Here is a 21,663-nt window from a genome sequence, read left to right as displayed (position 1 = left end):
AGTTGCTTTTATCAGCAGAAGGTTGACCCCTAGAGAAAAGCGTTGGTCTGCCATAGAGAGGGAGGCCTTTGCTGTGGTCTGGGCACTGAAAAAGTTGAGACCATACATGTTTGGTACTCACTTTATTGTTCAGACAGACCACAAACCTCTACTTTGGCTAAAACAAATGAAAGGTGAAAACCCTAAATTGTTGAGGTGGTCCATATCTCTACAGGGAATTGACTATACAGTGGAACATAGACCTGGGAGTACCCACTCCAAAGCAGATGAACTCGCCAGATATTTCCACTTAGACAATGAAGACTCATCTGGACAAGGCTAGTCTTATTGTCCTTTGTTTGGGGGGGTTGTGTAGGAAAGTACCATCTTGCCTGGCATGTTAACCCCATTTTCACTGTATGTATGTTTGTTTTTGCTTGTGTGTCACTGGGATCCTGCCAGGCAGGACCCCAGTGCTCATAGTGTGTGCCCTGTATGTTTTCCCTGTGTGGTGCCTAACTGTATCACTGAGGCTCTGCTAACCAGAACCTCAGTGTTTATGCTCTCTCTGCTTTCTAAATTTGTCACTGCAGGCTAGTGACTAAATTTACCAATTCTCATTGGCACACTGGTACACCCATATAATCCCCTTGTATATGGTACTTAGGTACCCAGGGTATTGGGGTTCCAGGAGATCACTATGGGCTGCAGCATTTCTTTTGCCACCCATAGGGAGCTCAGACAATTCTTACACAGGCCTGCCACTGCAGCCTGAGTGAAATAACATCCACATTATTTCACAGCTATTTTTCACTGCACATAAGTAACTTATAAGTCACCTATATGTCTAACTCTCACATGGTGAAGGTTGGGTGCCAAGTTACTTAGTGTGTGGGCACCCTGGCACTAGCCAAGGTACCCCCACATTGTTCAGGGGAAATTCCCCGAACTTTGTGAGTGCGGGGATACCATTACACACGTGCACTATACATAGGTCACTACCTATGTATAGCGTCACAATGGTAACTCCGAACATGGCCATGTAACATGTCTAAGATCGTGGAATTGTCACCCCAATACCATTCTGGTATTGGGGGGACAATTCCATGATCCCCTGGGTCTCTAGCACCCAACCCGGGTACTGCCAAACTGCCTTTCCGGGGTTTCCACTGCAGCTGCTGCTGCTGCCAACCCCTCAGACAGGATTCTGCCCTTCCGGGGTCTGGGCAGCCCCAGCCCAGGAAGGCAGAACAAAGGATTTCCCCTGAGAGAGGGTGATACACCCTCCGCCTTTGGAAATAGGTGTGAAAGGCTGGGGAGGAGTAGCCTCCCCCAGCCTCTGGAAATACTTTGATGGGCACAGATGGTGCCCATCTCTGCATAAGCCAGTCTACACCGGTTCAGGGATCCCCCAGCTCTGCTCTGACGCGAAACTGGACAAAGGAAAGGCGAGTGACCACTCCCCTGACCAGTACCTCCCAGGGGAGGTGCCCAGAGCTCCTCCAGTGTGTCCCAGACCTCTGCCATCTTGGATTCAGAGGTGTTGGGGGCACACTGGACTGCTCTGAGTGGCCAGTGCCAGCAGGTGATGTCAGAGACCCCCTCTGATAGGCTCTTACCTCTCTTGGTAGCAAAATCTCCTTTCTTGGTAGCCAAACCTCCTTTTCTGGCTATTTAGGGTCTCTCCTCTGGGGTATTCTTCAGATAACGAATGCAAGAGCCAAGCATCGACCGCTGACTGCTCCAGGACGCCTGCAAAACTGCAACAAAGTAGCAAGATGACTACCAGCAACATTGTAGCGCCTCATCCTGCCTGCTTTCTCAACTGTTTCCTGGTGGTGCATGCACCAATAGACTGCATCACCGGTCCTCTGGATTCCCTCTCATCTTGACGAGCGTGATCCCTGGAACACAGGAGCTAGATCCAAGTGACCCCCACAGTCCAGTGATCCTTCAGTCCAAGTTTGGTGGAGGTACGTCCTTGCCTCCCCCCGCTAGACTGCAAACCTGTGTGCTGCATGATTTGAAGTTGCTCTGGCTTCTGTGCACTTCTCCAAGGATTCCTTTGTGCACAGCCTAGCCTGGGTCCCCAGCACTCCGTCCTGCAGTGCTCAGCCCTCTGAGTTGGACTCTGACGTCGTGGGACCCTCCTTTTGTGACTCCGGTTACACCAATCTTCTAAGTGCCTGCTCCGGTACTTCTGCGGGTGCTGCCTGCTTCTGCGGGGGCTCTCCGAGTTGCTGGCACCCCCTCTGTCTCCTCCTCCAAGGGGCGACATCCTGGTCCTTCCTGGTCCCCAGCAGCACCCAAAAACCTCTACAGTGACCCTTGCAGCTAGCAAGGCTTGTTTTGCGGTATTTCTGCGTGGAAACACTTCTGCAACATCCAGCATGCCGTGGGACATCTTCCATCCAAAGGAGAATTCCTAGCCCTTTTCGTTTTTGCAGAATCTTTGGCTTCTTCCACCCGAGGCAGCCCTTTTGCACCTTCATCTGGGGTTTTCTGGGCTCCTGCCCCCCCCTGGACACTATCGCGACTCTTGGACTTGGTCCCCTTGCCTTGCAGGTCCTCACGTCCAGGAATCCGTCTTCAGTGTTTTGCTGGTGCTTGTGGTTCTTGCAGAGTCCCCCTATCACGACTATTGTGTCCTTTTGGGGTAGTAGGGGAACTTTACTCCTAATTTTCAGGGTCTTGGGGTGGGGTATCTTGGACACCCTGACTGTTTTCTTACAGTCCCAGCAACCCTCTACAAGCTCCCATAGGTCTGGGGTCCATTTGTGATTCGCATTCCACTTTTGGAGTATATGGTTTGTGTTGCCCCTAGACCTATGTTTACCTATTGCATCCTATTGTGATTCTACACTGTTTGCACTACTTTCCCTACTGTTACTTACCTGCTTTGGGTTTGTGTACATATAACTTGTGTATATTTCTTACCTCTGAGAGTACTCACTGAGATACTTGTGGCATATTGTCATAAAAATAAAGTACCTTTATTTTTAGTAACTCTGAGTATTGTGTTTTCTTATGATATTGTGCTATATGATATAAGTGGTATAGTAGGAGCTTTGCATGTCTCCTAGTTCAGCCTAAGCTGCTTTGCCATAGCTACCTTCTATCAGCCTAAGCTGCTAGAAACACCTCTATTCTACTAATAAGGGACAACAGGACCTGGCACAGGGTGTAAGTACCACAAGGTACCCACTATAAGCCAGGCCAGCCTCCTACACCAACAGTTCACCCCAGGCGTCACAGGGGGGCCAGGTGCAGAGGTGTAGTATGGCACCGGGTGCCCAATGTTACTCTATGGGGATCAGTCTGGTCAAAAAGATGCTGCAGGTGAGGACTAGGGATCCAGTAGGGATGAACCAACAAGTGGGTTCCAATCTTGAGACGTCCAGGGACGAGGGGACACTTTCAATCCTCTTCTCCATTGGCCAGGGGCGATGGCTGCAGACGTGTCCTGAGGCATCTGGTTTTCTCCACTGGAACACTCGTGGTTAAGGTTCCACAATGGGCAGGTCCAAGGGGGACTACATTTCTGGAGGGCTGGGGGACCACGTTGGCACCATTGGCACACTTCAACTCGGACTAAGCAGCACGGGTGTAGTGGTAATTTCCGGTGTTGAGTTTTCGGTGGTCTGGAGTTCTTGTGGGTGTCTTGGAGTGCCTGCAAGATGCATGGAAGCAGCTCTGCGGCTCCGCGGGAATTCCTGGGACTTTGTTGAAGGCAGGCAGGCCTCCCAGGCTTTTGGGGGCAGAACAGCTTGCAAAACGAGTTGACTTTGGAGCAAATTGGTGGGAACAGCAGACAGGCCAGTCGGAAGGTCTGGGGCAAAGTCAGGGGCTTCTTTCTTGGGCTTTCCTTTGCGGCTCTTAGGTGTCCTTCTTCTTCATATGTCAGCAGGAATTTGCTTTCCTGGTGCTGGGGACTCCCCTAAATACTAAATTTAGGGGTGTTTCAGGGAGTGTAGGATAGTAGCCAATGGGCTACTTACTCCTTGGGCACTACATCCCCCTATATGACAACTTTCTGTGGGAAGTGAGCATAACCCTGTCCCAGAATTCCTAAATCTGCCAACACCAAGACGGCAAATTTCTAAATGTAGTGTCCACATCAGGCAGCTCACCTTAGGGGTGTGACTGACCTGATGTGTGACTGATACTATGGGGCATATTTATACTCCGTTTGCGCCGAATTTGCGTCGTTTTTTTCGACGCAAATTCGACGCAAAACTAACTCCATATTTATACTTTGGCGTTAGACGCGTCTAGTGCCAAAGTTCATGGAGTTAGCGTCATTTTTTTGCGTGAACACCTTCCTTGCATTAATGATATGCAAGGTAGGCGTTCCCGTCTTAAAAAATGACTGCGATGCATATGCGTCGTATTTATACTCCCGGGCAAAAATGACGCCCGGGAGTGGGCGGGACTAAAAAACCCGCATTTGCGCCGGATTTTAGCACCTGGGTCAGGGCAGGCGTTAAGGGACCTGTGGGCTCAGAATGAGCCCTGAGGTGCCCTCCCCTGCCCCCAGGGACACCCCCTGCCACCCTTGCCCACCCCAGGAGGACACCCAAGGATGGAGGGACCCACCCCAGGGACATTAAGGTAAGTCCAGGTAAGTATTTTTATTTTATTTTTTGTGGCATAGGGGGGCCTGATTTGTGCCCCCCTACATGCCACTGTGCCCAATGACCATGCCCAGGGGATAGAAGTCCCCTGGGCATGGCCATTGGGCAAGGGGGCATGACTCCTGTCTTTGCTAAGACAGGAGTCATTTCAATGGGGGATGGGCGTCGTAAAAAAATGGCGCAAATCGGGTTGTGGCGATTTTTTTGCCTCAGCCTGACTTGCACCATTTCTGGACGCCCATACGCCATTTTCCCCCTACGCCGGCGCTGCCTGGTGTATGTCGTTTTTTTTAAAGCACACCAGACAGCGCCGGCGGCTAACGCCGGCTAACGTCATTCAATAAATACGGCGCCCGCATGGCGCTTCAGAATGGCGTTAGCCGGCGCTAATTTTTTGGACGCAAAACTGCGTTGGCGCAGTTTTGCGTCAAAAAGTATAAATATGGGCCTATGTTTCCTACCTGTCCAGGTGCCAAATGGGTCCTGAGGTGGGGACTTAGATCCGCCGAGGATATGATCCTGATCTACTGTATTGCTATGTATGGATTTTGTTGAGAGCCTCTATTGTTTATTTAAGTTTCTGAATATCATAACTCATTGCTATGACATAGCAACAGTTGATAACAAAACTCGTTAACCACTTTTGTAATGTCCTAAAGGTCTTCCAGGCCAGGCGGAAGGGCTAGCTGGGAGTCTGTCAGTGCAACACTGCTTTTCTGCTTTGATGAAAGCAGAAAGCACAGCTGTAGGAGGGGAAGGAATGGGGGTTGTTCAAGGATCGCAGGTAAGGGTTTTTTGGTTGTTGTTTTTTTTTACCTTTGGGGCAGGGAAAAATAACAAAGGTCATGTTATATATAAGTCCCCATTACTCCCCTGCCACTGCATAGTAGCTGAAAGTAGAGGCAGATGATTTGGGGGTACATACATAACATAAAATGTAATGGGTAAAAGTGAATTACAGGGATAATTTTCACCTAGAGGTTCTGAGTGAGATCACAGACAACTCGAGCTTCGCACTTGTTAGTCTATGTCATGTTACTTCGAACACCTCAGTGAAAATCATCCTTGTAATTCACTGTTAGCCATCTATAATTCTGTCAGTTGGCATTTGTCCCATTTTAATGTTTCCTTATCGGTGTCCCAGAGGTGCCTCGGTGAGCTCCTCCCGCCCCAGCTCAGCGGCATCTCCTGCTGCATCTCTGGGAGGGCTGAAGTTGGAGAGAAGACTCTTGCCTCCTCAATAGATCGGAGCAGTGTCTTGGTGGGAGGGGCTAGAGCCGTGTGCCATTGCAACAATAATTAGCACCCCGGACCGACTCTGGTGCTAATCAGGCCTGGTTCACCCTCGGCGCACCCTATGCTCTTGTAATCAGGCAGGGCAGTTCGAGAGGCTGCTCCCCTGGGCTGAATGGGGCTAATCAGCACTGGAAGGCGGAAAATCAAAGCAAATTAACAGTCAAGGGAGCTTGAATATTCACCCAGGGAGGGGCCGCAGTCTGCCCCTGCTTACCCGCTTCCTCTCTGGCTGCTCCTTGACTCTGCCCAGGCCCAGCTCACATACTGCGGTACCCACAGCACAAATGGCGGCAGGGGAGGAATTAAGCAACCAGCTCTGACTAATTACACTTTATTAATCAACACAATGTGCATGAAATTAGACTCTAAGAAAATTATTTCAAAGAGGAGACTTTCCGCGTTGGTGGAATCGCTCTCCCCGATAGCCGCCGTGTGGGAGAAGGGTTCTCCGGCCGCCTGGACTTCGCCCAGTCACCCGAAGCCACGGAGGGACAAGAGCTGGGGTTGGTTGTTTTTGATCGCACACTCTCGCAAAAGCCAGTTCCCCAAATTAACCGGGTGGGTGTGGTGAGGGAGTACCCCTTTCCAAGTTTTCGTTTGAGTTGCTACCTTGTAAATTGTAACCTCTAAGCTTCGCAGATGAGTGATTTTGCCCTCTCTCGCATAAGGATATCTGGAGGCAATAAAACATCCCCGCCAACTCCCCCCGATTATTTCTGGGGGACCTCTTTCTTTTCAATTAGTCACTTTCACCTTCGGTTACTAGGGGGCGGGAGAAGTTCAGAAGGGGCATCACTCACTTCCCATTGATAACTATCATAATGTTTACAATTCACCCCGGGGAGCAAAGGGATGGACATCGAGGACGAGCGGACCAGAGCCCAAACATCTGCCTCAGCTCTGCCCCTAAGCTTTTGCCTGTCGGCCCCAAACTCCCACAAAGGCGCCTTGTTCAGACGCCGAGCCTAAGTCATTACCAATCATCAATCAGAATTAATAATAGCTGATTAGACTGGCGTGGCCGGGGAGGGGGATCCCTGGAGCAGCAGGCTGCCCCACTCTGTGCCAAAAAGGCGAAGGGGCTTGAATGAGGAAGCCAAGCGTAATTTGAGGAAGATGGATGAGGCTGCAGCGTGACACCCCTCCGCCCCCCTCTTGTCCTGATGAAGATGAGCCGGGGAGGGAGTCGAGAGGCCGTGAAGCAGCGCCGAGTGTGAGAGAGAGGAGGGCAGAGTGAGGTTGGTGCAGGTGCAGTAGGAGCTCGTCGTTTGTGCCCTTGGTATCCTGCCCCTGGGGGTCTGTCGTCACTGCCTGCTCCTTTGGTTACTACCACGGGGCTTGCTCCTCAGCCTGTCTCTCAAGATGCCCGCTGCCGCCTCTGGAGGGGCTATGTCCGCACTCTGCCCCTCTGGTATTTTGTGATTGATTCCTTTGAAGTTTAGTACAGAACTAAACAGGAGACTTTGTGCTCGGGACATTGTTGGAGACCTGAGCGGCGCTGGCGGCTGAAGGTGGACCCGGGCGCCGCCGGCACAACTTTGGCTCGCCACCTGTGGTAGAAGTTCCACCTTGCCACAATGCAGAGGCCCGGCGGCCAGGGCACGGCTTTCTCGATCGACTCTCTGATCGGGAGCCCGCAGCCGCGGCCTGGACACTTGCTGTACACGGGGTACCCCATGTTCATGCCCTACAGGCCCTTGGTGCTGCCCCAGGCCCTCTCGCACGGCCAGCTGCAGCCTGGCATCCCGCCGCTCGCCCCCTTGGCATCGTTCGCCGGCCGCCTCTCCAATACCTTCTGCGCCGGCCTCGGCCAGGGAGCCCCGTCCATGGTGGCGCTGACAACGGCGTTGCCCAGCTTCAGTGAGCACCCTGAGAGCTTCTATCCGCCCCAAGAGCTGCAGGCAGGCCGCGGTAACCAGGAGGCCGGCTGTAGGAGGCCGCGGGAGAGCGCCGACCTCGAGGAGCTGCGGCCAAGGGAGAAGGTCTCCGAGGCGCACCACTTCCCTGAGTCCTTCCCGAACCTGACAGGTAGGTGGCGAGAGTTCGAGATCAGGGTGCGTCTGCTGGCGCAGCTAAGGGTGCCGGTAGATCCAAGCGGTGTTGTTTGTTTTTTTGTTTTATTGTTTTACTAAAGCGCGAAGCAGGGCACAAAATAGCTCAAGGATCAGTGGCGAGGTCTTCTGTGGGGCAGAGGGGACTGTGGATGCCCACAAGCAAGTGCCAGCTGCGCGATGGTTAGTGATGGCACGTGCAGGACGGGTCTGAGCCTCCGCGGAGACGGGGCACCCACGGAGCCAGAGCTGACTGCTGCCTGCCCCCTCGGGGCCGCCCTTCGCTCCTGGGGCCGCTGGCTGCGGAGCCGGCGCCCATCCAAAGCGGTCAGCACTGCAGCCACTTTACACCAGCCCCAGGGACACATTTGCGGGTTTCGCGATGTTTAATTTTGTAGGCTGTTTGTCCTTACTTTGTACCTGTAGCACATTTGGTGTAGGTCGGTGACAGCGAGTTAGAAGTTGCACAATCTTTGAGGAGCTCAGGCATCTTTTAGATTCAGCACAACCGAGGCACGGAGTTCTGTTTGCACAACTTAGTGATTCAGCCAGTCCCGAAATCTTCCTACTTTTCCGACATCGAGATTAGCAATTGTTTAATAAATATTCTTAGAGAGTCCGAAATCACTACCAACTAAGCCGAAACTTTTGACAATAGCCTGTGCTTTCTTTGCAAGTCCTATTGTGGTCCAAGGGTCCACAGCGCCTATGGATGCCCTGGTGTCGAGGCCCCTGGCTGTGACGTGGGAAGTTTCTCCGAGCAGCCCAGAGAACCCCCTTGTGTCCAGCTCTGCGGGCGGGTAACCAAGAGACAAGTCTTCTTTAGAGCACTATGATCCTGGAGGGAGAAACGGTTCAATTTATTTCCACTCCCGTTTGCGCACAACAGAGAAGATTTATCACGGACTGCTCGTCACACAGCGAATTTTAACTTAACCCTTAAATGCTAGCTATTATCTCCCAGGATATTAGCCCTGGCTTTACCAACCACGGACAACTCAAAGGCTGCGTCCGACGAGTGTATGTTGTCGGCACTGAGCCCCGTCAGCTCTCGCAGTGACAATACCTGGGGCGGTAAGGCGCTGAGAGCGGGACGCCAAGCCCGCTCCGGAGGAGCAGGATTGCGTGCGGTATCACCGAGTTGCAGCACCAGGAGGCCCTGTCGCTGTCCGGGACTTGTGCTTTCTCTCTCCCTCCCCAGACAGGAGGTCCTGGACTGTGGCTGAGAAGCACTTCATGCCTTCCTAGCGCGTCCTCCTGTGCTACCCAAGCGCAGCACACAGGCAGATGCCTGGAGACACGTGGAGGGAGGCTTAGAATAAAATAGAGTTTAATTTGCCAATTAACTGGAATTAAAAAGGAATATATTTTGAGCGAGAGAGTGCAAAAATAATGCCATTTTTGTTTTAAAAAGCGCGTGCATGTATGGAAGTACATAGTTTGCCGTCCCAGGGATATAGGTGGCCCCAGAAAAATGCATTTTAGCACTTCAGTGAAATGGGTAAAATGTTGGTGTGTTTCTCATGTAGTTTAAATGAATAGCTAGCTTCGAACGTGTCTCAACGGAACCGCGCAGTCTGTCACTGAGGAGGGCGTAACTTTGGAAGAAACTTAGAGCTTGAGGATGAAGGAAGGTGGGCGCCAAGACTGCTCTGGATACCGGGAAAAGAGAGGGTCGGCCGAGGCCTTCCATCAGCTGCCGAACTGGAGCTGCCGCGGTCGGACTCACTCCGTGGAAGGTGGGGGTTATGGATGCATTTACCCCAAGTGTTGAGCAGCAGCAGATAGAAGCCGAAGGGGACTGAGGGAATGAAATGGATGCAAGTATGGGGTGCGGACCTCGAGTTTATCTTTTACTATTGTTTTCTTAAAAGGCACCGGGGAATCATCGATGAGTTAAACGGCCTTGTTAGGCGCAGGAAGGGGCGCCGCGAGGACAGCGCGCGGGGGAGGCGTCCATGGAACCGCAGAGGCGACGTGGAAGGGACAGAAGACAGGGCGTATACCAGATGCGCGGGGCGAGATGCCGGATACGCCTGGGGGTGGAGGCGAGGGAGCTGGGGCGAGGTAAAGAAACACTGTTGGGGAAATGGATTTAGGAATGAGACAGGGCGAGGGTGGACGTAGGAGGATTGGGACATGGATGTCCATTCACCAAAATGCCCGGGGTAGCGGCAGTTACATCACTCGCCGTTTCATCTTTATAATCACTCACACACAGTTCCATAAACTTCACTCATACACACACTCTCTTACATAAGCACACTTTCACCCACGAGCACACAACATACATTTCAGAGTGTTTTTACTTACCTCAGCTACCAAGGAGGGTCATATTCCAGCTAAGTGTACTTCATTTTTTACATTAATAGTGAATAACATATTATTCACTATTAGTGTAAATAAAAAAACTGATTGAAAATAAAGAGGTGGAGCCCCAAGCACACTCCATCAGGGCAAGCTGTCCCTGTCTTCCTGCCAATGTATTTGCCACCTGAGTTCAGGGGTCGCAAGGGGCCCCTGCGACCCCTGACGACCCCTAAATGACGTCCATGATTCGGAGTTTGGTGAGGGTGGGCGAAGTTAACGAAGACACTTGCGGAGGAAGGGAGGTTGTAAACGTGAATGAGTAAGTAACAGGAGTGAACAAAGGTGGGGTGAGAGGGACCGAGGCAAGGGTTGGGGCCTTCCGAGTGGGGTACGAAGAAAGCAGGGGGCTGGATGTCGATAAGGCGCAGGGAGAGTCTAGTAATATGTTTCTGAGGTGGAAGCGAGCCTGAGCATGAGGAGCGGGTGATGGAAGGCGACACATGGAAGTGGGGGCCCAAGGCAAAAAAACAGAGGCGATAAACGGAGAGCCTGAGCGTAGAAGGTGCGGATAGAGCAGTAAATGAAAGGGGGGCGGGGGAGGGGTGGTATAGGAATATGGCAGCCAGTGTGCAGAGCTGTGCACAAGAGCTGAAAACTGCATTTCGTCCAAGTGCTTCTAGGCAGTAGAGAATGTTACCTTTTTAAAAAACACTTTTTGTGCTGTTAACTCTGACCCATGTCCTTAGAAGCGGAACCACGGCACAGAGAAACTAAGTGAACTGTGCAAGATAAAACCATATTATGCAAGTGCCTAAGCAGGAGCCAAAATTCTGGTGCCTTGCCTCCGGACGTGGCCACACAGCAGCTATTCCCCTAGATTAAAAAAATAATCTATACACTCTAAGAATGCTTTAGTGGATGGAAGAACAAAGTATGTGACAGATGACCGAAAATTGAGTCTTACGCGGGGTCTGAAATGCTGGACAGACATTAGGGACTCCGGTGGAGCAGATACTAGGATAATGGCAAACATGAGTATTTATATAAAAGTGTAACCAAACGATTGGCAGCGCAAACCCTTTTCGTCTATATTCCAAAAATATCGATAGGACGCAGGTAGGCAGGGCGGTCATAGGGGCCCCACATGTTTGGAAGCACAAAGCCAAATGTTGGTTCTGTAGAGCTTCCCTCCCTCCCCGCACGAGACAGAATCGTGGGAGCCGGAGGTGCGTCATCACAGAACCGTCGCCCCGATCCTGGGGTCGTCAAAGGTCTTGTAAAGCCCCTTGGAGCGTCTGGTGTTCACTCGCTTTATCTCCAAGACTGAGCCATTGAGATTAACCAACCCACCCTGTCCACCTCACTTTAAATTCGCCCCTGGGTGGTGGCGTTTTTGAAGTGCTTACGTCAATTCAGTACGTTGCCTTCCTGGTGCTGCTCCAGTTCTTTGTCAATGATTCTTCAAACTGCACGTCTCATAGTTTGACACATGGATGCCGTGCTCGAGCAGTTTTGCCTCCCAGCGTCGCCCTCTGAGGGTAGGGTGCAATTTCTGAGGCACCTCACGGGCGGGTCCATGCGTCGGACTCCTGTGTCCCCAACCCAGGAAGTCCATCGGCCTGAAAGCGGGACTGGGTCCAGGGGGGGCGCGACTGACTGCTGCCTGTGATGGTCCTCAGAGTAAGGATGTTTAAGAGCTTCTTGGCCCTCTAACACGATGCAAGACTGACATCCTAATTTTTAATGGTTGTGCAAGTGTTTTACACCTGTCAAGCATTTAGGTTTGCACTTTCAAATAACTAACATGTTTTCTGAGTGGGGGAAATACTGACCTATTTTTTCTGTTAGATTAAAATACATTTCTTGTGGAAATAATATCGATCATTTTAGATTTATTACTCATGATAATACTTTTAACAAGTATAAAGCGGTTATTGAGGGTAGCTAATTACTTTGTGGATAAATATAACCCATATTTTTTTTCATCGAATATTTGGGTTGTACGTGTCTTTTAAGTAGGCCGGGGGTACCTGCCACGCCAGTCCACAAACCACAGATCTGGAGCATATTTGTGGTATGACTGGACGGAAGAATTTTAATGCGAATAAGCAACCAGGTAAAGGTGGGTGGGTGGGCATGGGCAGGTGCATAGGTGCAGGCACTCAGTTATTAGATCCGGAGTATGCACGAAGGGTGAATTAAGATGTCTATCAGGAAGTAAACTTATGTTGGCATTATATATAACCTACGAGGCAACAAATGCAGCTCAGAGCACCTGTGTACTCACCAATGCAGGTGGCTGTTGTCCGCCTTACATTGGAAATGCTGAACACTACAAGCAAACATTGCAAATACATAGTTTTCCGAAAACACACATCCGTGTCCCTGAATATTAGATCTAAATGCAGTAAGAATTTGGCCAATTGGGTATGTGCACTGTCAGTGACCTGGCCAAAGACGTCATGAAAGAGCTAAAATGGGATCATAAATTAAAAGTTGTTTTGAACAGCCCCCCCAAAATACGTTTGGCCCACAAAATTCCCTAGTCAGGTGTGTTCGTCGATAAGTGATCATTTAAACCTTTTTGTCCTTTCTCCTACCAACCCCAGGGCCTTATAATACTCGGTCCCCGTCCCTTAAATTCTCGGTGTTTTGTAAATGCATTTCTCGTTGTGGCGACAACAACTGAAGAGTGTCTCTCCTTGCTAGGACTCTCTCGCGCGCCCTGCGTTTGTCCTTTCTGATACTGAAAGCCATTTCAACTCGTTTGCTGGACACTGCTAAGGAAGTGAGATACCCGGGTGTATGTGTGCTCCTTTTGCAGTGACCTCAAAGTCTCGGGTTCAAACATCTACAGAGCTGACCTTACTCTCATCGTTCTGAAGTGGCAAAAAATGGTCCTGGTTTAAATGAGGCGAAGATGGCGAGGTAGCTGAGCGAGCTGAACGTTCGCTGTTGCAACAGACGGTGGTCTACAGGTTGGAAGTTGGAGTCTGGGAGAAGTCCATTTAACTTTACAGCTTTCTAAGTTGGTAAATTCGCATTCATTAAAATGGGTACCAATAACAGAAGATACTTACAACGGTTAAAAATGAAATACTTGCATTTCGAAAAGCCATATAAAACAAAGTATTAAGCAACAGCATACCTATTAAATGCTACGCTGCAACTTATTGTGCAAATAATGCTTTTGTAGCTCTTTATACAGGCAAATTGTGCAGACTTTGGAAACAAACGTTTTAATGATGGAACATGTGGTGCTGTGCCAGGCATGACAATACAAAGTTCAGCTGTTCACCTCTCAGGTACTGTGCACTGGCGCTCAAAGTGCCGGAGAGAATTCCAGACGTCAAACCCTAAAAGTGCCTGCTAGTGAAACACGTGTTCTGTAAATGAATGCACTAAGCTCTGCTAAGGGGCTATTCCCAATGGCACGCGCCGACAATTGGAGGCAAGGGTTAAACCTTACCTGGCACGCGACGAACCAACACAACCGCTTTATCACACGGCGCGCGTGCAGGTGGGCTCAGCTCAGCTGTGAGGCGCTTAGCAGGCTTTACAAACGAGGCCTTCCTCAAGAGTAGAAAGGACGATGATAATAAAATGTTCCTGTTCTTTCAAGCAAGGCAAAAATATAAATTGATGGCACATACATTTTTTTGTATCGAATCTGCTTCATGTGTAGATTTATTTTTTAAGAAATGTGTGAATTTTGTATAGCAGAGTGCTCTCTTTTGTTTGAAGATACTTAAATGCAAGTGTAGCTACATAATACAGCCAATGCTTATCTAATCCAATAATATGCTGCGTGATTTGTGTTTCTAGGCACCATAAGAATTTCAAACTTTTTTAGTAATCTTAGAGGCGCTTCTGATAGCAACTCATTTCACTCGGTGCGCGCTCCGCTCCGTAACTAGTAATCACCCCTTCCAACAAAAAAATATTGTTCATACACCTAGAATAACCTTACAGTAGCAAGAGCGACTGGAATAAATCGCAGTATTAGAATAATAGTCCAGACAGGGAATACACGTGCTCTCGTCTGTGGCACAGCTTTGGGACATTTTTTATACGATTGTACATTCTAAGCAGCGCATAGATTTAACTCGGAATTTCTACTAGATAAGCAGTGACCTGCCGCTAAACAGTACGCAGTAGTTGCTTCTTTTTCCGAACCGGGCTGACTTGAGAAATTCCGAGTTAAATATGTGTTTAAAAAGTGCAATCGAATAAAAAGAGGCGAACTGCTGTGCCCTAGGGTAAAAACAACCCTTCATGACACGCCCCGGTCCGTATAGACAAGCGTGTACTTAGGAAGGTAAATACCTCTTGTCTGTACTGGAAAGCTGTAATCCAAAACTCCACAGGAAAACCGCCGGCATTGTCATCCACGGGAAACTCAGAAGCTCACCTCAGAACTGTGTCATTCCAAGGCCGGTAGCTTATCACCCTTAGACTGGATAGTATTAACACCTGTGATTTACAGCGCTTACTATCAGAGGTAGGATGCGCTGTTTTGTTCCTTTAAAAACACGTTATTTTTCAAGAGTTAATGTAGAGACCTACAAAGTAGGTTTGCATTAATCAAGGATCAAGCCTACGATATGTAGATGTCAGTGGCGTAGCAAGGATGCCAAAAGTCCTGGTGCAAGCCATGAAATGGCCCTTTGACTTCTGCCGGGGCAGTTAAATAGCAGTTATAAGGGTTACCTGGCCCCCTGGCTCCGGCCTCGGTGTAACTGCACCAGCTGCACCGATGACAGCTACTCCTCCTGTAGAAGGCACAACCAGCGTTGCTTCGTATCCCACATCTCCCCCCCCCCCCCCCCCCCGACCCTCCCCATTTATAAAGTAACGCACCGGTGGCGCAAGGGGCTTGAAAATAAAACAAGCGCCTAAATCTTTACAACTGGGTGAAAGGATGAACTGATTTCTATTATTGAAAGTTTACAGGTTGCTCCCATTGTTCCCTCATACAGTACAAAAGTTAAATTTTTGGCTGCATAAAAGCCCTATTTACCCAAGAGGCTGCTGATCCAAAAACCCTGCAGAGAACTATCGAAACCTTATCTTATATTCTTTGTTGTGCCGTGTATCCTGCCGCACAGTTCGTCTTCACCAATGTATCCCCAGTGCTCTTGGTGTTAATAAATGCTGCAGCGCGGAGGGAAGTGCGGGAACCACGGGCTTCACAGGAGCGGGAGGAAAAGACACGAATCCACGTGGGCGCCGCCTCAAAAGTCGAGAGATGTGAAACCAGAGCCAAGGTGAAGGCGGACCTTTTGAAGACCGATGTTGGTCTGGGGGGCTAGCGAAGGGGCCGAGGCGCACCCCCTACTCCACACGGTCCTCTCTTCCACAAGGGACTGTGCCTGAAACCGACTTAGCGGTTCCTGCCCGCAATAACCGAATTGTTTCAATTATCTTTCGCTCTTTTGTTGGAAACAATTAGCGCTGCCTTCCCATCTGGCTACGGCCGCGCCGCTTGGATACTGTTAGTAAATAGAATAAATACGATTAGAACTTCTTCATTATCAACGATTTCTTTTCTTGAGTGTCCTACTTTAAATGCTTTATCGGCCATAAAACTTCTCTGAGATGTTCTATTTGGTAAAATAGTATCTCTAGTCCCAGCTTCCCCCAATTCACCAAAATTGTACCCTCCTGGACAGAGCACCTGTTCTCGCTACCCACTTCCCATTAGTTCTCATCTCTTGAAGTGCTTAAAAGAAACGGTGAGAGCTGTGGGCGCTGTGAGGAATATAATAAGGTAATTGTGCTGGAATCGGTAAGGCGGACAATACACCAGCAGCGCACGTCACTCCCAGAAGAAAACCACGAGAAACGCCTCAGCTTGTTCTGCGGGAAGTGGCAGAGAGGAGAGGACATGTCGAGTGTCTTGAGGACCCGAAGCAAAGACAAGCCCGCGACCAAGCCCGAGCCCTCAAATTCATCTAACAGATTAAAATATCTCCAATTGTATTTATCATCACAGCAGTGCGCAGGGAAGACATATATTGATTGAGGTCCAAAACCGTTTTAGCCAGAAAAAAACAACAACAAAAAAAACGTAAACACCGTCCACCCCGTGCACATTTTGTGAGATCACTGTCTGACTCCTCCGTGCAAAGCATTTTAGGCCCACTTGCTATTATGAATGTCGACCAGAATCTTAATCATCCCCTAAAAATGCTTAGCAAAAGACTCTCGCAGATATGAAGGAACCTAAATAACCATGTCAGAGGCGCACTCACTGGCATCTGGTAGAGAGATGGGCTGGGCACCCTAGCCATAACTTGATTCACTGGCACAGACTGGATCTCTCCCCACCCAAAGCCGCCACAAGAATGGAGCACTCAGCCAATTATATGGACCGAATCAGTCACGGCAATGTCCAGCTTCAGTCCCCTGCAAAAAAAAAGTCCAAACGCCCCCTTTTGCGGTCTAGATGAAATAGCCAATTATATTACTTATTCGATTAAAAAATGACGTAAAGCCCGCCGCCAATCACGAGTCCATCCTGCCACAAACTGACACAATTCACCTACCATTCAAGCCATGTGACCCACCCACCCAATCTTGGTCAGATTTGATGAAGGGGACAGATAAAGAAAGTGCTCGCCAGGCCAACCAATGTTTTCGAGTAATAACCCACACTCCAAGTATGACTTTGACTTATCCACTAATTTGCCCACCCAGAATGCACTATAAAAGGCTAGACAGAACACTGCCTTAAAAAGCAATGCTTTATTTTGGGAGTCTCATACCTACCTTGCCAAGCATGGCAATATCAAGAGGCCTTCTGGAGTCCCTTTTTACCCATTTAATCTTCACACAGTCCCTAAGAACTTCCTTCATGTAAAGGATCTGGAGAAATCAAACGCCTCAAACGCCCCAGCCAGGCCTCCTATTGAAAAAGGTCAGAGACCAAAATACTTCCTTAATAGGCAGCTGACATACATTCCCTTCTCAATAAGGTGAATATTAAAAATTGGATTTTTAATTGGGGTGGCTGACACCCCACCTCAAGGAGTAATCACAAACCTTGTCAGGGTAAACCTTCAAAGTCACTAAATTAATTTGAGCTGAACCCCTGGTAGCTGTGGCACAGAGCAGACAGGCATAACTTAGGGCAATGTGTAAAGTCTTTATGCAGTACTGAAACAGTAATAAAGTCTGGAAGCAAACATGAAGAAACCACAACCAAATTTATAAAATAAGGTTAATTTTTTAAACAAAATTAGACCAAATTGACAGAAAATCCAATATGGGGAACTGGAGATATGAATTTTTAGAGTTTTAAGAAAAAATAATACCAAGAAGCACTATGCACCAATGAAAGTCTATAGTCACAGTAGACCGGGTTATAGATGCAATTTCTAGCTGACCATGTTGGAGCCCAACTTGGATAAAACAATCAGGTTTGTCCTGGTCAACAATTTTACCTTCTGACTTAGTTAAAAAAAAAATCCAAATTCATCAAAGGAGTACACTTCTTTAGTACCCCAGGATGTTGTTAGAGACTCACATGATGTCAGGCAGAGGCCAACAGCAGAGCCCAGTCCAGGTCGAGTTGCCCCTATCAGCTGAGCTGTTGTCTCCCTGTAGCAACACAGGAGTTCAGCCAGCTTACCGTGATGTCCACTTCTTTGTTCTGGGTACAAAAGGGAGCAGAGCCAGTCCTTCAGGGCTTCTCCCGGGTCCCAGACAGAAGGTCCAGTCCCCTTTTCATCTTTCACACGTCCAGGGCGTGTTCTGAAGTGGGCATCTGGAGATGCCACATTTATGCCTGGCACAAGCTTGTGGGTAGGAGTGAACCCTCAGTATGCCCTAACCAAGGGAGTGAAAATTCCTGGGCCATTCCTACCCACATTTTATCACTTTCTGTTTGCCTCACTGCAAACTGGCTGAAAATACAATATGCCATGGCATTTTTAAGATGGAAAACGTCTTCAACCATACTAAACCTGGGCTCTGAGGGGTTCATGAGAGTGTTTGTGTGTGGGGGGAGGGGGAATATACTATGGCATTATTAGTGTCCTCCCACATTTAACACTAAAATCCAGTTTGAGACAGGCACTATACCCAAAACAAACCTAGAGACAGAAATCTGTTAGGACTAAAAAGCAGGGTCTTCAGCAACCAGACAGGGGATCAACAAGGATTGTGCAAGCAGCCTATTCTCTCCCTTTCAAGTATGCCCCAAGTGTTATGTGTGACTCAACAGACCTGACAAACATGATATTACACTGTAGCATTGAAAAGGATGCCTATAGTCCCCACCTGCATATTCTGTGGAGTTCAAATGAGTCCCACTTCCCCCATTCAGGAAAGCCTATTGTTTCCCCCTCAGAGGCATTTCACACCTTTTTCCTCACCTAATCAATACTGAGCACAGGATGCAGGTTGGCAAAGTATTATGCTAATCAGCCTTTTGACAACTCAGGCAGGTAAAAGTTAACATTCTAAAATTACTTATCCTTAATATTTATTAAAAATCAGACTTGAATCGGATTAGTAATAACTATTAAAAGTGTGGCTTAAGACTTTTCCTATCTGGCCCCTTTCCTGAGTTAGCAGTACTAGTATTTTGATCTGCACCATGGTTTTCTACAAAGGACAGCCAGGTATACCTCTGTGGCAATAACGTTTTAGGCCTTGTCCCTGTGGGAACATAGTAATGATTACTTTTTTATTGGCCTACTTTTAAATACCACAGACCATACATTGTGAGCTACAAGACCTACCCATGGGCGACTTACTAATATTTAAAAGGGAAGATTGTATCTGTCAAAAATAGTTATTTTAACACATCTTACTGTGGATTTAAACTGCAGCAGTCAGGCGACAATGTCAGGCCTCAAGCCATGTTTTCCCTGTCACACTAGTGGATTGCCCAATAAGTGCTACTATCCATAGGTGACGTTTACCTTCTGGGCCCTAGGTGCACTTTTTACAACGTATACTAAGGATATACAGGCAAGTTAAATATAAAAGTTACGAATAGGCCGATTCAACCATGTCTAAATGAGGAGAACAGGCACTATACTACTGGTTAGCAGGGGTAAAGTGCAGAGAGTTTGAATGACAGCAAACAAAAATAAGGGTCCAGCAAATGGGCAAAGTCCAGGGCAACCAAGCAAAAAAGGCAGATTTCTTACAGCAAGCAAAACTGACCACATTTCTTGAGTGAACATCTCCAACCCACAAGCTCCTTCTGCAAATGACAAGTAGCTCTGAAATGCCTCCATAGGATTTGGATCTGGGCTGCCAGAGACAAGCTCTGGTAGGATAGTGTACCAAGATTCCAAAAATGTGTGTCGAATATAGCAGACTCCTCTGCCGCTCCGGATGGGAGCATCTGAAGTCCTGAAACTTAAAATGAGACAGAGCATCAAAATCGTTATTCATCATCCTGGGGACAGGCTTAGATATGAATAGAATATTATTTTTCAAACGCAACAGAACAATTTATTTCAATAACCTAAAAACCATCCTGAATTTTGTATTCTGCCCATTAATAGGCTCAACCACTGCCATGTTGTCAGACCAGAACGACAACAGACTGATCATGGAAGTGTCCTATCCAGGTGCACAGGGATAGCAAGATGGGGAACAATTTAAAAAAAACACGTTACCCACTAAGCCAAACTCGCACCATCTTTAGGCCATTTCTTGGCACACCACTTCATCCCAAGAACTGCTCCAAAACCAACACTTCCTGCCTCAATAAAACCCAACACCTGGGACACAACTATTGAAACTTTCAAGGAATGATAAACAAATACACAAGTCTTGCTCAGCCCCTGGTGACAACCTAGTCCTGTCTTGTTTCACCTTGAGCCCAGGGATATCATCCGCAAAATACCTGGAAAATTGGTAGCATATGTGAATACTGCGTAAAATAAAATTAAGTTAGCCAGCTAATACCTGCAGCTGATGTAATGTAGCTTTGTGAATCCCAGGCACTTATGATTAGTCTCCTTGAATGCAGCCACCTTCTTCTTTTGGCAATCTTAATCTTCAGAAATATCCTGGTTGTCTCTGGGCCACTGGTGTTTTCTTCAGCTAAGAAACCTCTAGTCTTATAACCAAAGGCATGGCTACTGTAAGCAACTTCTCCAAATGCCTAGAATCTGAGGGTCCAAGGCACGAAAAATCGTCAAGGTAATGCAGAACTAATACAGTTCTAAACTCTTTCATAAACATCCTTTCCAAGAATGTGCTGAACTTCTTGATGTAGGTGCAAGACACTGCACACCCTATATGGGTGCTTAAAACCTTCCAGGCTGCTTCAACCTTGGGGTGAATTTTCCTCCTTTAAAGGTTTATTGTAAGTCACTTGGGGTTTCTCAGTCGCCTTCACCCCGCCTGTTTTCTGAACCCGTTTTTGTTGGCTTTTAGGACTCTGTGCACCTTATTACTTTATTACATTTAATAAGTTTCAAACATTTTTGGGAGCAGGTAAAAATGTCATGTCGAGATGCAAACTAATTATAATTTAATATGCACTTTAATGATAAAGTTGGATTTTAGATCACAGTTTTGAAAATTCCACTTTTAGAAAGTTGTATTTTCCTGTCCTAAGATTTATGAGGCCTTCTAGGAGTTTTCAGCTGCTGGGGTCTGTTAATTGTTCCCCCCCAATAAGGAATGCTTATTGGGCCCATAGAGTGAAAACAGAACCTAGGTGTAGCTGGGAGAAGGTAATCCTGCCAGACTGGGAGGGATGGAGCTGTTTCCTAGCTGTCGGAGGGTATCTATGGTACTTACACCTTATTAGTGTAGTGTAGCCAGGGCCTAGAAGCCAGGCTCTCTAGAGATAGCTGTGGATGAGCAGCCAAGGCCTATCTAGGAGACATGCAAAACTCATGCAATACCACTGTAGTCACACAGTACTTACACACATGAAAGAAAACACTCAGTGTCACAAAAATAAAGGTTCTTTATTTTGGTGACACAAATAACAAAAATACCATACAGGTTATACTCCCTTAGGAGGTAAGTAATACACACATTATGTACACTAATATGCAGACAAAGGCATAAAAACTGTTAGAAAACAGTGCAGTTAGTGAAAATCATAATAGAGAGAAATAGACCTAGGGGAGCACGAACCATATACTAAAAAAGTGGAATGTGAGAGTCAGTCACCCACCTAGGTAAGTGGAGTGTGTAGAGGGGAGCTGGGAGTATTAGGAAAGCCCAAAGGTAAGTACCACAACCCACCCCAGCAACCAGAAAAGCAGGAGTAAATGACTGTAAATTCCCCATAACACCCAGTGGATTCCTGGAAAAGAGGACCTGTGGAAGAAGGGTCCTAAGTCCAAGAAGCACAGCAGAGTCCAGGAAGGGCAGGAGCCCCTACCCACCAGACTGAAGGTGCAAGAGGT

At 48.1% G+C, this 21,663-nt stretch overlaps 1 protein-coding gene across 1 annotated transcript in view; it reads left to right on the top strand.

Moving 5' to 3' along the window:
* Positions 1-6,943: 6,943 nt before the first annotated feature.
* GBX1 (gastrulation brain homeobox 1) overlaps positions 6,944-21,663 on the top strand; it is a 214,960-nt gene continuing 200,240 nt past the window's right edge. The window contains exon 1 of the mRNA XM_069210745.1: positions 6,944-7,937. Within this exon, the coding sequence (XP_069066846.1) occupies positions 7,487-7,937 (451 nt within the window). The 5' untranslated portion in view covers positions 6,944-7,486. The remainder of the gene's footprint in view (positions 7,938-21,663) is intronic.

This window comes from Pleurodeles waltl, chromosome 10 (genome assembly GCF_031143425.1).
Source record: "Pleurodeles waltl isolate 20211129_DDA chromosome 10, aPleWal1.hap1.20221129, whole genome shotgun sequence".
NCBI classification, from domain to species: domain Eukaryota; kingdom Metazoa; phylum Chordata; class Amphibia; order Caudata; family Salamandridae; genus Pleurodeles; species Pleurodeles waltl.
This window is presented reverse-complemented; position numbering and strand designations above follow the sequence as displayed.